A 13,531-nucleotide genomic window follows, 5' to 3' on the forward strand; every position below is an offset into this window, starting at 1 on the left:
CTTTCTTTTATACAGAACAATAAGAACGAATGAAAAATATGCCTGAGGGTAGAAAGCCTTCAATGTAACAAATGAAATCAGATAGAAACAAAAGATTCTAAAGGAAATCCAGATTTAATAGGAAGTGTTGTGTTCTACAAAAAGCACTAAGTACTTCTGTGTCTGGGATGTAGGAAAAATAAGTCTTTTACTAAAAGACATTAATACTTCATAATTATTAAGAAAGATTTTTCTAAAGAAGAAGATTATATTTGTCATAAGAATGTAGTTCTTGCCAACTGAGGTAACCATACAGATCACAATAGCAAAATGATATGGAGAATAATCTCTTGTTTTTATTAATTGAAGCCTTTTAAAAAGATTCTCAGAGTGGAAGATTCAGCATAGCTGGCCTTGATTTATAGCCCTTTAAATTGATTTCTGAGATTTCTGCTTCCAAATTTTACCATCTTGTAACCCTAGTAACATGCAAGTTTGATGCCACTTGTAGGGATGGACTTAATGTGTTTAATCAAATTTTGAACCCACTTGAATGTTGTTTATTTGAAATTTAGGGTGAACTTGAATGTTATTTGGTTCAAGTTTCACTTAGGAGAGTAATTTTCACTCTCCTATCCTCAGAGGGTAGCCTAAAGGAAAAGAGTGACATTATTTTCAGTATCGAACTAACCAAACCCTGGTATCAGAGTTGAGTAGTCACAAGATTGCACTCTGAGTTGTGTAATAAGAACGGACTGGATAAGGTTGGTTACAGTATCATTCTTGCCATAGGTTTTGCCATGTAAATGAATGGATATTACTCCATTTACTGTTCTTGACGCAATCTAGGTCATATAATAACATTTCAGAATCTGTGTCCCAAATACTGCATCAATGAGAATAGTCTCTACACTATTGTACCTTTTTGGTACTTCGTATTTTGTCTGACTGAGCATTTCACAGAGGCTAATGACACTGTAATCAGGGAACCGTAGGATATAAAGCCATTCAAAATGCAGTTTTACAAGGTCTAAGTTGCATGATATATTACCATAGTATATGTTACTTAAAGGATATTAATATTCCTCTGCTACCTCTGTGTGGACAAAGGAGAGGAAAAACCCAAAAAGAATACAATCCAGTTTTATGGCAAAGATTATGATTTACCTAAAGCCTAGAAAATGTTACTTACATAACTCACAGCCTCTCTAAGGCTTCATACTGTAAGCTTAGAGTACCCTTTGGACAGTACATTGAACATATTTTAATGTATACAACATATAAGAGGATTTACATCCTGATTTTTAATTCACTTGCAAATCTCCCATTGACTTCAGAGAGGTGGATGGGATGCCCTCTGTCTATGTAGAGTTGAAGTGACTTGTTTAAGGTATGGTTCCTCACAAGGGTTCTGCTCCTTCGTATTTGAGGTGGGCCTGAGTAACAAAGTTCAGATATGCAAAGAGTCTTATGGCACCTTATAGACTAACAGATGTTTTGGAGCATGAGCTTTCGGGAGTGAATACCCACTTTGTCGGATGCAAGATCCAGACTAACACGGCTACCCCTCTGATTCTAAAGTTCAGATATGGATCTAGATTTAAACTCTAAACTTCAGGGTGTTTGGATTTGGGATTCTCATGCAGACCTGCCACTCATCACCACACTTGGATTTCAAACACATTAGTTCCAGAAATATAAAAAAGGGCTTTTCTCACTGTCTGTGTTAAGGGAAGAGACCTTGGCTCAGATTCAAAGCTATGGCTAAGCTGTACTCAGCACAGCTCAGGAGAATGGAAGCACAGGTCGTTTTAAGTCTTTGTTCATCTACTGAAGGTTAATAATGCTGGAGAATCTGAACAGCATTTAACTATAAAGCCAAGTAAGCCACACACTTAAAGTTTTGCTGAAAATTGTTGGCATGTGGCTACATCAACATCTTGAGACAAGAATTAGCAGAAGTCAGTTTGGTTTCCACCCAGGAGTAGGCATGAGGGAGGCAGTCTTTGCCCTGAGGATCTTATGTGAGCGTGTGAAAAGCACAAAGGGAAATGTATATGTTCTTTGTAAGTTATAAGAAGGTATTTGGTAAAATCAAACACAAGAAAGTGATACAAATTCTTAAAGAATCTAATATTGACTCTCGAGATATATAATTAATAGAAAGCCTGTATAGGGGACAGTCTGCAGCAGTCTGAATGAACTATGAACTATCTGATTATTGTAACATCAAGAAAGATGTAAGTCAAGATTACATTCTATCTTCACAACTATTTGTAGAAAGTACAATGAGGCAAAGTTTAGAAGACACTACCAGGGCATGCAGATCAATATAAGATATGCTGATGATCTATTTTGTATCACTTCACCTAGGGAAGAAATTCAGAACTTGCTTATTGCTGTGAACAATGTCCACAAGAAATATGGAATGAGAATGTTAGAAAGACAAACTATTATAATGAGTAAATACAGTGATGCATAAGATAGGCAATGCCTATAACTTGATAGTCAAGTGTTAGAACAAGTGAATAGTGGGGCCCCCTATTTAGGTGGTCCAGTAACATCAGATAGAAGATGTGATGAAGAAATCAAGAAAATAATAGAGCTTGCAAAAATGTATTAAACAATTTCCAAAGACTTCTGTGTTTTCAAAAGTAAAAACTGCACATCTGCACTAGATTGCTGAAGTAGTGCTACATGTGATCAGCTCTCCTGTATGGATGTGAGAGGTGGACGCTTAAAGGAATCCAGAGCATTCAAGTTTTGGTGTTATTGAAAAATGTTAAAACATACCTGGATAAACAAAACTATGAATGAAGGTGTGACAAGAAGGATGAATTTAGAAAGATCACAATTACTTGAGACCCTAGGTAAAAGAATAACATTTTTGTGGCCATATAACTCTCCAATCGCAGAGCAACCTTCTTCTAGCACTCACTATCAGGCAAAATTGCAGGCAAACCAGGAAGAGGAAGAAAGTTAATATCATCAGATGGATTGGTAGCCAATGGAGAGTGGAAATTTTACAACTCTGTCATGATCATAAAGGTGGGAGGTTACAATTGATAATTTCCATATCAGAGATGTCTCTTGAAGAAGAATTACCATAGTGCCTAGGAGCCCTAGTAATGGACCAGGACTCCATTGTGCTAGGTGCTTCTGAACAAAAGACAGTCGTTGCCCCTAAGAGCTTACAATCTAAGTATAAGACAAGAGGCAACAGATGGACATAGACAGATGGGTAGTACAAGGAAACAGTAAGACAATATTAGTTTGCACATTAGGCAGTGGTCACAGCACACCAGCAGCCTAGCTGTTGTCAAGTTTTTGTAGGCATCACGGCAAAGGAGAGTTCTAAGGAGTGTTTAGAAGAAGGAAAGTGAAGTAGCTTTCTGGGAAAAACCACAAAGGTGCTTGTTTGAAAATTTAACAAGTTGCCAATGGAGGCTAGCACCTTGGGCCGATTGGAGGCAAGAGTTGACATCTTGATAGTGAATGAGCCTTGAAAGAGAAGATACATAGTTTGTGTGATGCAACAGAGATGTTCAGTGGAGGGAGGCAAAGAGAGAAGTGACATGGTCAGAGTGACAGCCTAGAGAAATTATATTTGCAGCAGCATTCTGAAGGGATATGAGTGAGGCAAGATTGCATTTGTCAAGGCCAGAGAAAAAAGATGTTGCAGTAACTGAGACAAGAGATGATGAGAGCCTGGGCAAAAGTTTTTGCTGTGTGGAGGAATAGGAAATAACATATCTTAGAGATGTTATGCAGAAGGAATCAGCAAGATTGAGATGTAACCTGAATGTGAGGAGAGAGGTTCGAGTGTGGGTCAAAGATGATGCCCAGGCTACAGGCTGGTTAAGTCAGTTATTGCATAGCTGAAGCAGTGCAAAGCAACCTTAATGTACCATAGACCTCGACCTTTTGAACTCAGCTAAAGAAATTATGTTTGGAGGTTTAGATGGACAGGGGATGAGATTTTTCACTGTTACAGTTGCTTTTTATTTAAATTTTTGGCTGACAAAATTACATTCCCAAATGCGTGAGCAGCTCACTCTGACCCACAATTTGTGGTTGGAAAAAACACATTTTCATGCATGTGTTTTATGGTTAAACTTGTGCAATCACTTCAGGCATCACAGGAAAGGAGATTAAAATTATATTAGTCTAGTACTCTTATAAAGGTCTCTTCTGTTTTTGGCAGCAGTATAAATGGCACTTGTTGCCAGACACATACTATAATGTTCTGCCATACAATCCCAGGAACAGTTATGAGCTAGAATCAAATAGTATGTTATTATCTCCGTACCACCTATCTGAACAAAGAAAGATGCTAAGAAAAATAAATCTTAATTTTAGTGTGATTCTTTACTTTAGCATCCATGTTAGCATTAGCAAAAAAAGAAAAATACAAGAAAGTCAGACCTTTAAATAACTTGCCATAAACATGTTGCATCCTGAATATCACATTATATAAGTAACTTTATAGTGTACATGTAAGGTAGTTGTCTTTGTTGAGTTTCTAAGGGGAATTTTCTTCTGAAATGTTCTTTGACTTGATTTGATAGCCATATTTTGCTCTCATCATATGCCATTCTTTAGAGAAGCTCAGAATTACATGTGATCAAGGTGGATTTGTCAGGAATAAACTTAGACTCATTCATGCTTCTCTTTTTGTTACCTTCTCAAGAGCAATCAATGTAGAGAGACAGAGATCACGTCATGTTAAAATTGGACTGACACATTGTTTTTGTTTATAAGGAATATAAGAGTTATAAAACCAAAAAAGTGTACTTCTAATGATACAAATTCCTCTCTCACACTGTAAAATATCAGGACACCTTGCCTGCTAATTTGCAAGTCACTACCAGGCTAGATAAGCCATGTGCATAAAAATGAGATCTGTCTAGCATAATAACAATGTGCATTAAAGTTATTATAATATGAAATACACAACTTTAAATCTTCAAGGATCATACAAAAGCCCCAAGAATAGTACCAATTTGCATCACACATTTTCTTCCTTTGCTTTTTCCTTGAAGAAGGTTCTTCGCAGCTGAAGCTCTGGGACCATTTCTGTTCATAAAGTTGTCATCTGACACTGTGCTTCAGAGAGCATTTATAATTTGTTTTTATGTTAGTAACTTTATATTGTCTTAGGGTTCCATATCATACTGATGCATTTTAAATGAGGGTTTATATAATATAATGCCCTTATTCCCAAAGGTATGCCTTTGCTTTTATTGAGAGCCTTTTGAGAGGAATGTTTGCTGTCCTATATTTGTAACACTGTGTGATGTACAGAGGACATACAGTAGGGGACTAAAAAGATATTATTCTCAGATGAACAAACTCTATAAGTGGCACCAAATATTTTTCTTTGCTAAAAAGTCTACTATGCAGTTTTTGGCAAACATTTCTCCGAGTTTCTTCCCACAGCGTGAGAAGTAGGATATAAGACTCCCACAAAAGAGTTGACTTTGAACAGTAAGTCTGGAAAACTGTTTTATTTAAAATTGAGAACACTGAGGTTGCATATAGTGTGTGCAGGAATGGTGTTTGGTATTTTGAGGAGGCTGTGCCCGTGAAACTGAGATTAGATTGGACCAAATATATGCAATATGGATATGGTGGGGCAAATCTTCTGTTGGTGCAAATTATGATTACTCCATTGAAGTCAGCGGAGCTATGACAGTGAAGATCTGTTCCAGAATATTTTGAAAAATATGTTTTCATTATTTATAAATCCAGGGATTAACTCCTGGCCCCACTGAAATCTGTGGGAGTTTTGCCATTGATTTCAGTGAAGCCAGGATTTCACCCAATAAGGAATAAACATTCTCTAGCTACTAGGAATAATGATGAAAATACTTTGCAAATAGAACATCACTATTGTCAACATCAGCAACTGATTGGTGAGGTCCATGATAATACATTAATATAATCACATTAAAGAAACAAGTTTTTACCATTAACATTACACATCTCACCACTTAGTTCTTGAGGCTCTGTAGCGAGTCGGTGTGGCTCCCCTCCTGCCCGGCAGAGGGAGCTGCCCTGCCAACACCTCAGTGGGCGGAACTTCCGCCCCCAGTCCCCACCCCCCAGAAGTCAAGGGGCGGGGCAGGAAGTAGAAAAGGAGCGCGCCCAAGCTCAGTCAGCACCCAGCCACCGCCGAGAGCAGACGTGCCTGCGGGAGCTCCCGGCTGGGAGCCCTCATTGGCCCAAGGTAACTGCCCTGCCTGGCCGGAGCTTCCCCGCGCCCACTACCCAGAGGAGCCCCCGGAGCCTACCCGGAGCCCGTACTGGGAGGAGCCCCCAGGATTGCCGAGCGCCCGCTACGAGGAGGAGCCCCCTCGGCCCTGCTGTTACCCAGAGGAGCCGCCCGAGCAGTCCTGGCCCAACTTCCCAGAGGAGCTGCCGGACCTGCCGCCAAGCCCTCCACCGGAGCCGATGCAGACCGACTGGCCTGAACCGGGTGCGACGGACGAGGTAGGCCTTGAGGGGGAGATGGAGTGTAGCCCGGGGGTAGCCGACCCTTGTCCGGCTGAGGGCACTGATGTGCCCATGTCAGTGTGTTGCGGCCAGGATCCCCACTGACTGCAGCGGATCCACGCCGCTGCTAGGGCCCCGGGCTGGGACACAGTGGAGTGGGTGGGCCTGTGTCCCCCCCTGCCACCCCACTCATGGGTGGCAGTCTCCCCCTCAAACCAGCGCTCCGGCATAGAAGCTTGCACTTGCCTGTTGCTGCTCAGTTCCTGCTGCAAGGATCTGAGCCCCCTGAGCAATTGTTTGCTGCCCCGCCCTGATCGAGGGCTTGGGCTTTATAGACTTGAACTGCTGCTCAGCCCCTGCCTGAGGGTCTGAGCTAGAACTGCTGTTTTGCTGCCCCGCCCTGACTGAGGGCTTGGGCTTTATAGACTTGAACTGCTGCTCAGCCCTGCCTGAGGGTCTGAGCTCTGCCTCTTGCTGTTGCCCTGCCCTGCTCCAGAGGGCCAGGGCTTATTGAACTACTGTTGCCCTGCCCTGCTCCAGAGGGCCAGGGCTTATTGAACTGCTGTTGCCCTGCCCTGCTCCAGAGGGCCAGGGCTTATTGAACTGCTGTTGCCCTGCCCTGCTCCAGAGGGCCAGGGCTTATTGAACTACTGTTCGCCCAGCCCCTGCCCCAGAGGGCCTGGGCCTATTTGAACTACTGTCTGCCCAGCCCCTGCTCCAGAGGGCCTGGGCCTATTTGAACTGCTGTTGGCCAGCCCCTGCACCAGAGGGCCTGGCGGTCTAACGTTGTTCCCTGTGACTCCTAAAAGACCAGCAGGAGAACAGAAGGGAGTCGGTGTGGCTCCCCTCCTGCCCGCTGGAGGGTCGAGCCCCGACCAACCGACTACAGGCTCTTGAACATGATGACCCATTGAGACAGCAATCATTGGTGGATAGATTCTGAAATGCTTTGGTATAGGACTCAAATCAATTCCCTGAATTGTTAGTGCTGAGTCTTATTTTCTGCTGAAACAGTTCTGAATATGGGACTTTTATTTCTTTTACTGTGTGGTTCTCTTTCCCCTCCTTTATGCCCTACACTGTGAAAGATGACTTACTACCCTAATTCGGTTTGGTTGAAGTCTCTAGCTGACACTTTCTTCTGCTCCTGTGTGTGTGTGTGTGTGTGTGACCTTGGAGTAGTAAGGATGGTTGTTATAGTAGCTATTCTGATTAAACTCTAGCTGACAGTCTGTAACCTGAGGATACTCATTAATTCAAAGAAAAATATTTGGTGCCACTTATAGAGTTTGTTCATCTGAGAATAATATCTTTTTAGTCCCCTACTGTATGTCCTCTGTACATCACACAGTGTTACAAATATAGGACAGCAAACATTTACCAGATTAACAGCTGTGTGACTTTCAGCCTGTCTTAGTTTTTGAATATGAGGCAGAAGTAGAAATCGGCCGATGTAATATTTGGCAAGTTTAGCCTCCAAAGATAATTAAAAATAAATCTCTTTACAGGAAGCATTTCTACCCCTTCCCTTTGCCCATATTTGTTTTGTGTATTGTAATCTAAGTATCTGTTTCTGATAAATCACTTTAATTTCCTATGAGAGACCTTATTGATTAGAGTGATATATAGAAGTAAAGTATGCAATTTATCTATCTTGTGCAAGAATATTATTTAATCCCATTAATCATTCAGCTTTCTCTGAAGTGGTGCCCATAACTCACAGTTAGAGAGTAGGCAAGTGACAGACCTAGTGTAATAGGCTACCTTATAGCGGTAATTGTTCTGGTAAAATACTCCAGCATTATGCTATAGTGAAATAACTAGGTAGTCAATATTTGTTTCCCACCCTCTCACCCTTCTCTACAGAGGGTGACCACGGGACTGGAAAACTAAAGAGTGAGCACGTAGTGTTTTTATTTTAATAGGCCCTGTGCAAACAGAATGAGAAAAACACACCAGGAAACCAATAAAATGTCATACAATGTGCAGCACATGCCTCTTACAATAAAATAGTCTAGAAAAGTTCATCTCTAACTTCAGCAGATCTCCAAGGGACAGTAACAACCTAAGAGGACAGTCTGATGATGTAGCTGTTAAAATGCATTATAATGGGAGCAGCCTGCAATGCTTCACAAATGATACAGTTTGTGGTAATCCTGCCATTGTGCATATTGTCTGGTACTGGTACTGTGGCAGGTATACAGTAGCAAAGGCTGTCTGCATGTCTTTGAGACTCATTAAACTCTCTCTCCAAACCTCTGTGTGAATGTTGGTGGATTGCATCAAATATCTCACTTCCAGCAATTGGTAAAATAATACAAGCTGCAAATTGTAAGCCAAAAATAAATTTCCTTTTGCCTAGTGGTGCTTTTTATATATTAAGAAAGGTTGGGCCAAGTTCACCCTGATGTAACTCCACCAGTGGGATGCATATGGCTCATTTTATTTTATTTGAAAGAGCTGCTGTCTGATGATGATTTTAAATCCTTCAGTTCTTCACAGAGGGTTTTTCAAACATTCCAAAATGTTCAAGTTTATTTTTAATTTCTGTATGAAATGGCTGAAATTGTCCTTTTCAGTTGGAAGCAGGAGCGGGATTGTAATATGAATCCATGATGGGGTGTGAAAGAAAATGATTTTGGTGGCCTCCATACAGTCCTGAGAGAACATCTGTCTGTCTCACAAATCCACTGCACACATACATACCTTTCAGAACAGTTGGTTTCCTGAGGAGAAGTTGAGGACTGATTCAGCACGAGGATTACTTTTCCTCCATCTAGACATTTTCAAAATATTGTGTTGCCAGGCCTGGGCTTATCTGTGAGCTATAATGAGGGAAGACATACATCTTGTGTGAAATACATTGTGCATTGTACAGATAGTCCAGCACGTAAGAATGAATGTTTAAATAGCTAAATGAGGAAGAGAGGGGACAAGAATGAAGAAATGAAAGAGGTGCAGTTACTACATGTTTGGTTTACTCCATTTATAAATATATATAACACCTCTACCTCTATATAATGCAGCCTGATATAACACGAATTCGGAAATAACGTGATAAAGCAGTGCTCCAGGGGGGTGGGCTGCGCAGTCCGGCGGATCAAAGCAAGTTTGATATAACGCGGTTTCACCTATAACGCAGTAAGATTTTTTGGGTCCCGAGCACAGCATTATATTGAGGTAGAGGGGTGTGTGTGTGTGTGTGTGTGTATACATAAATACATACACATTTTTAGCCACAATATGTGTACATAAACAATAGCTACATTGTGGAAAGCATGTTCCAGTGACCTTTTAGGAAAATACTGTTTGAGAGGAAACTGTCACTTCAAAGCATGCCATAGCTCTTAGGAATTAACCAGGACACAAGCCATACAGAAGGAGAAAATTCCTTAAAGGACCCTAATCCTGTTTATTTGTGTAGTCTGAGTGATCAGTTCCTACAGCAGAGCAATTCTTACCCCAGGAGATGTCTTGAGTTCTTTTGTCTCGCTCTAAGAAAGTAGATCTGTTCTCTGCTTGGCTGCTCTGCCCCAGGAGAAGACTGAGTGAACAATAGTGGTCAGTCATTAAGGGCATCCAGTGATTGCAACTGAGATTTCACCACTGCACTATTGTTATCAGCAGAACATAAAAAATTAAAAGCAGATCCTTTGACCTTTATGATTAGCACATTTCTGGTGAACTGTAGGTGACCGTTATCTTCTGGTTTGTTATTGAAAACTGCTATTTCTCATTTTAAACAAATCTTTCCTTACTGTTAAAGATTTCTTTTGAAGGTGAGAAGACAAAAGATTCTGAGAAGGGTTTACTATCATTACTACTGATGGAGTAGAATGTAGAAAACAAAAATACATAGTAGAGTGGTTATAAAACTGTAGCCTTACTGTCTGTGGTATATATCACCATATTGTTTAACCAAATAACAGTTAGTTTCTGTTGTTTGATGGAATGTTTATTACATTGCTTACAGCACTGTCAACCAATAGTATTGTAAAACATGAAAGGAAATAGCGGTAAGTATGTAAACTAGTTGGAAGTTTCGCTTTTAAAAAATTGCCATGCAGTGTGATCCTCTTATAATGAATTCATCTTTACATAGAATAACTTCATTGTGGGATTCTGATATATGTTTATGGCTCCAAAATCAGATTATGGGCTAAATTTTGCTCTCGTTTATACTCATACAATTCCAATGAAGTACGTAGCCAGATGGAGAATATGACCCTTTGACCGATTCACTATCATCATAATTTCAGTTTCACATTATCATGCATTGAAGAAATTTGGAACTTACCTTTATTTCACTGAAGACGAAGTTTCAGTTTATTTTAAGTGCAGGTTAAGGCATATACTTGTAAACAGGAAATTAAGTCCTATCTGGCTATCAAGACACTTAAAGACCCAGGAGAGCTGAGGGTGTCTCTACAAGGATACCACTACCATTTCTGTGTCATAAAAAAGCCATCTTGATATCTCTGAATCACCATGTCTTCTGCACTGCACCATGCATGCTTATAGAAGTGCTATGACATTTTCTTTCCACTTCCTCAGCATGTGATAGTGACCACTGGGGACCCCACTGCAGTAGTCGCTGCCAGTGCAAAAATGGAGCCTTATGTAATCCCATCACTGGAGCCTGCCACTGTGCTTCTGGTTTCAAGGGCTGGCGCTGTGAGGAACGCTGTGACCAGGGAACATATGGAAATGATTGCCACCAAAAATGTCAGTGTCAAAATGGAGCCACCTGTGATCATGTGACTGGAGAATGCAGATGCCCTCCTGGATATACTGGTGCTTTGTAAGCAGAGGGTATATTATTTACTGTTGGGAAGGCGGGTTTGGCATGGCACTAACCCCAGGGTAAATATTTAGTAACCTATGTGAACATTATGCTGCAAGTGCTTCTTTTAAAACCTACCAATACTTATATCTGATTATAAGTCTCTTATCAATGAATGTTATTAAAATGCTAAAGCAAAAGCTCTTGGTAAGGTACAGCTGTTGCACTGGTAGCACCAGCAACTTTGTTCAAAAGCATTCCTGTGGTTATGAATCTGCACTAATGAATAGTATGGTTTACATTTAGGTTTTAGTATAAGTTTGAGAATTGACTTCAGCTTTTAGATTTGTGTTTAAATTAACCACTTCATCTCCAGCCTACTTCTTGCAATGGAACATCAGGACAGAGCTGATGAATCCATAATTTGAGTGTTAATGTCCTGGCTGCATTAGGTAGCAGTCAACAGTTTAAGATTTGGGGGTTGAATTTTAAGGATTAAGCCCAAATTTTCAAACCATTCTCTGTACATATGCTCACATTTTGGGGGGCATACGAATGAGTATTTAAACACACGTAATCGATAGTTGGATGGGCAGCACTCTGTTTGTTTGTACGCACAAACTCCTGGTAGAAAACTAGCTGGCACAGTCTATAAGGGAACGGGACTGGCCCAAGAGGAAGCAAGGCCATGCAAGACAACAGTGTCCTGATCCAGAGCTTTCCCTAAAGAGTCTCTGCTAGTGAAGTTCATGTCAAGTCTTGGCTGCTAAATAGAGCTGCTCCCTATGCCCAGCTTAGAAGGTGAACACTGTTGCCAAAGCAGCTGCCTCTTGGAAGGCAAAGGGGACAACAAATCGCAATCCCTGTACTGCAGGAATGAGTTTGGTCCATAAAACATGGTCCAAATTCTGTCCACGTTTTATAAAATTCAGCCAACAGAGATTGGCCCTGTAGTGGAAAATTAAGCATAGAAAAATGCACTTGATTGGGTTAATCATTCTAGCAGAGAGTTTTAATCTTTGTCCGTACCAAGACCAAACTTGGTTTTTCTAGAAAGAAATATCTTTAAGGAAAGATACATACACTTACAATTTTTTAATTGCTAACCTTATTTTCATATGTTCATGTCATTGATCCCATAAAGTTTATTTCCCTTTATTTCTGTGTGCTTGCGTAAGAGAGGGGGAGAGACTGAACTTTGCATATAAATAACAATTATACTCATTATGCACCAATTGTTTAGCTGTGAGGATCTTTGTCCCCCCGGCAAGCATGGGCCACAGTGTGAAGAAAGATGTCCATGCCAGAATGGAGGAGTGTGTCACCATGTGACTGGGGAATGTGCCTGCCCACCTGGATGGATGGTAAAGCTGCTTTCTAAAATAAATATAAACTGGGTAAATTTCCATGTTTGTGGATTTCAGGCAACTTCAGGAGAAAGTTTAATTGGAAAAGCAAAGACAGTGTGACTGAAGCCAGGAACAAAAGGAAATGTATTTTAGCACATGGTACCACCACAAGGGATCAAAATCAAATATAAATTCTGGACTGCCTTGTTAACCTTTTCAAAGAGTGGGAAAAGGAAAATGTGCTTTCTGCAGACATGCAAACAGCATCTTTTGAAACTTGATCAGAAGTCATGTCCTTGTGGATATAATTTGATATAACTGTTACATTTTGAACAGCAGCACCATCAGATATTCCTATGATGGCCTTCACATGTGTTTCCAAATATATGATGCTGCCCTCTTAAAAGAAAAGTAGGTAATGGACAGGTTCTGGTGGCACCTTCATAGCCCAGGAATACAGTGACATCAGAACATCTGCTTCATAACTGATCAATAGACTTTCTATCCCTTTGCACCTCACACCAGCAAGGTCCTATTCCTACCACAAGGGCAAACATGAGAGGCTCCACTGGTTTCCCAGCCCCACATGGGGAAGAGAATTCTGTACAAGGACGGAGGCCATTGTTTCAACAGTTTATATCCAACAACCAACAAATTTAATCATGCTAGATACCAGGGTGGTTGGAGATTGTCTATATATAGTAAGGGGGCAAACAAACAAAACAAATAAATATTATGTAAAATAATAGGCAGTGAGCCCCGGGTGACCATTACTGGCAGGCAGTGGAAAGGGAGTTAAAATGATGTGACAGGGAATTTTTAAATAATTAAAAGGGAAACATTTAAAGTTTAGATTCCAAACCATCCAACTGTACACATGTACCATGTGATCTTATTGCTGTTACCCTCAGTCTTCTTTCCCTAT

The 13,531-nt window shown here is 40.7% G+C and overlaps 1 protein-coding gene across 1 annotated transcript in view; it reads left to right on the forward strand.

Annotated features, from left to right (window-relative positions):
- The window catches only part of MEGF10 (multiple EGF like domains 10), a 148,309-nt gene that overhangs the window by 78,564 nt on the left and 56,214 nt on the right, over positions 1-13,531 (forward strand). Inside the window, exons 6-7 of the mRNA XM_045022148.1 lie at positions 11,029-11,275; positions 12,501-12,621. Coding sequence (XP_044878083.1) covers positions 11,029-11,275; positions 12,501-12,621 — 368 coding nt within the window. The remainder of the gene's footprint in view (positions 1-11,028; positions 11,276-12,500; positions 12,622-13,531) is intronic.

The sequence above is a fragment of the Mauremys mutica genome, chromosome 6 (assembly GCF_020497125.1).
Source record: "Mauremys mutica isolate MM-2020 ecotype Southern chromosome 6, ASM2049712v1, whole genome shotgun sequence".
In the NCBI taxonomy this organism is placed as follows: Eukaryota; Metazoa; Chordata; order Testudines; family Geoemydidae; genus Mauremys; species Mauremys mutica.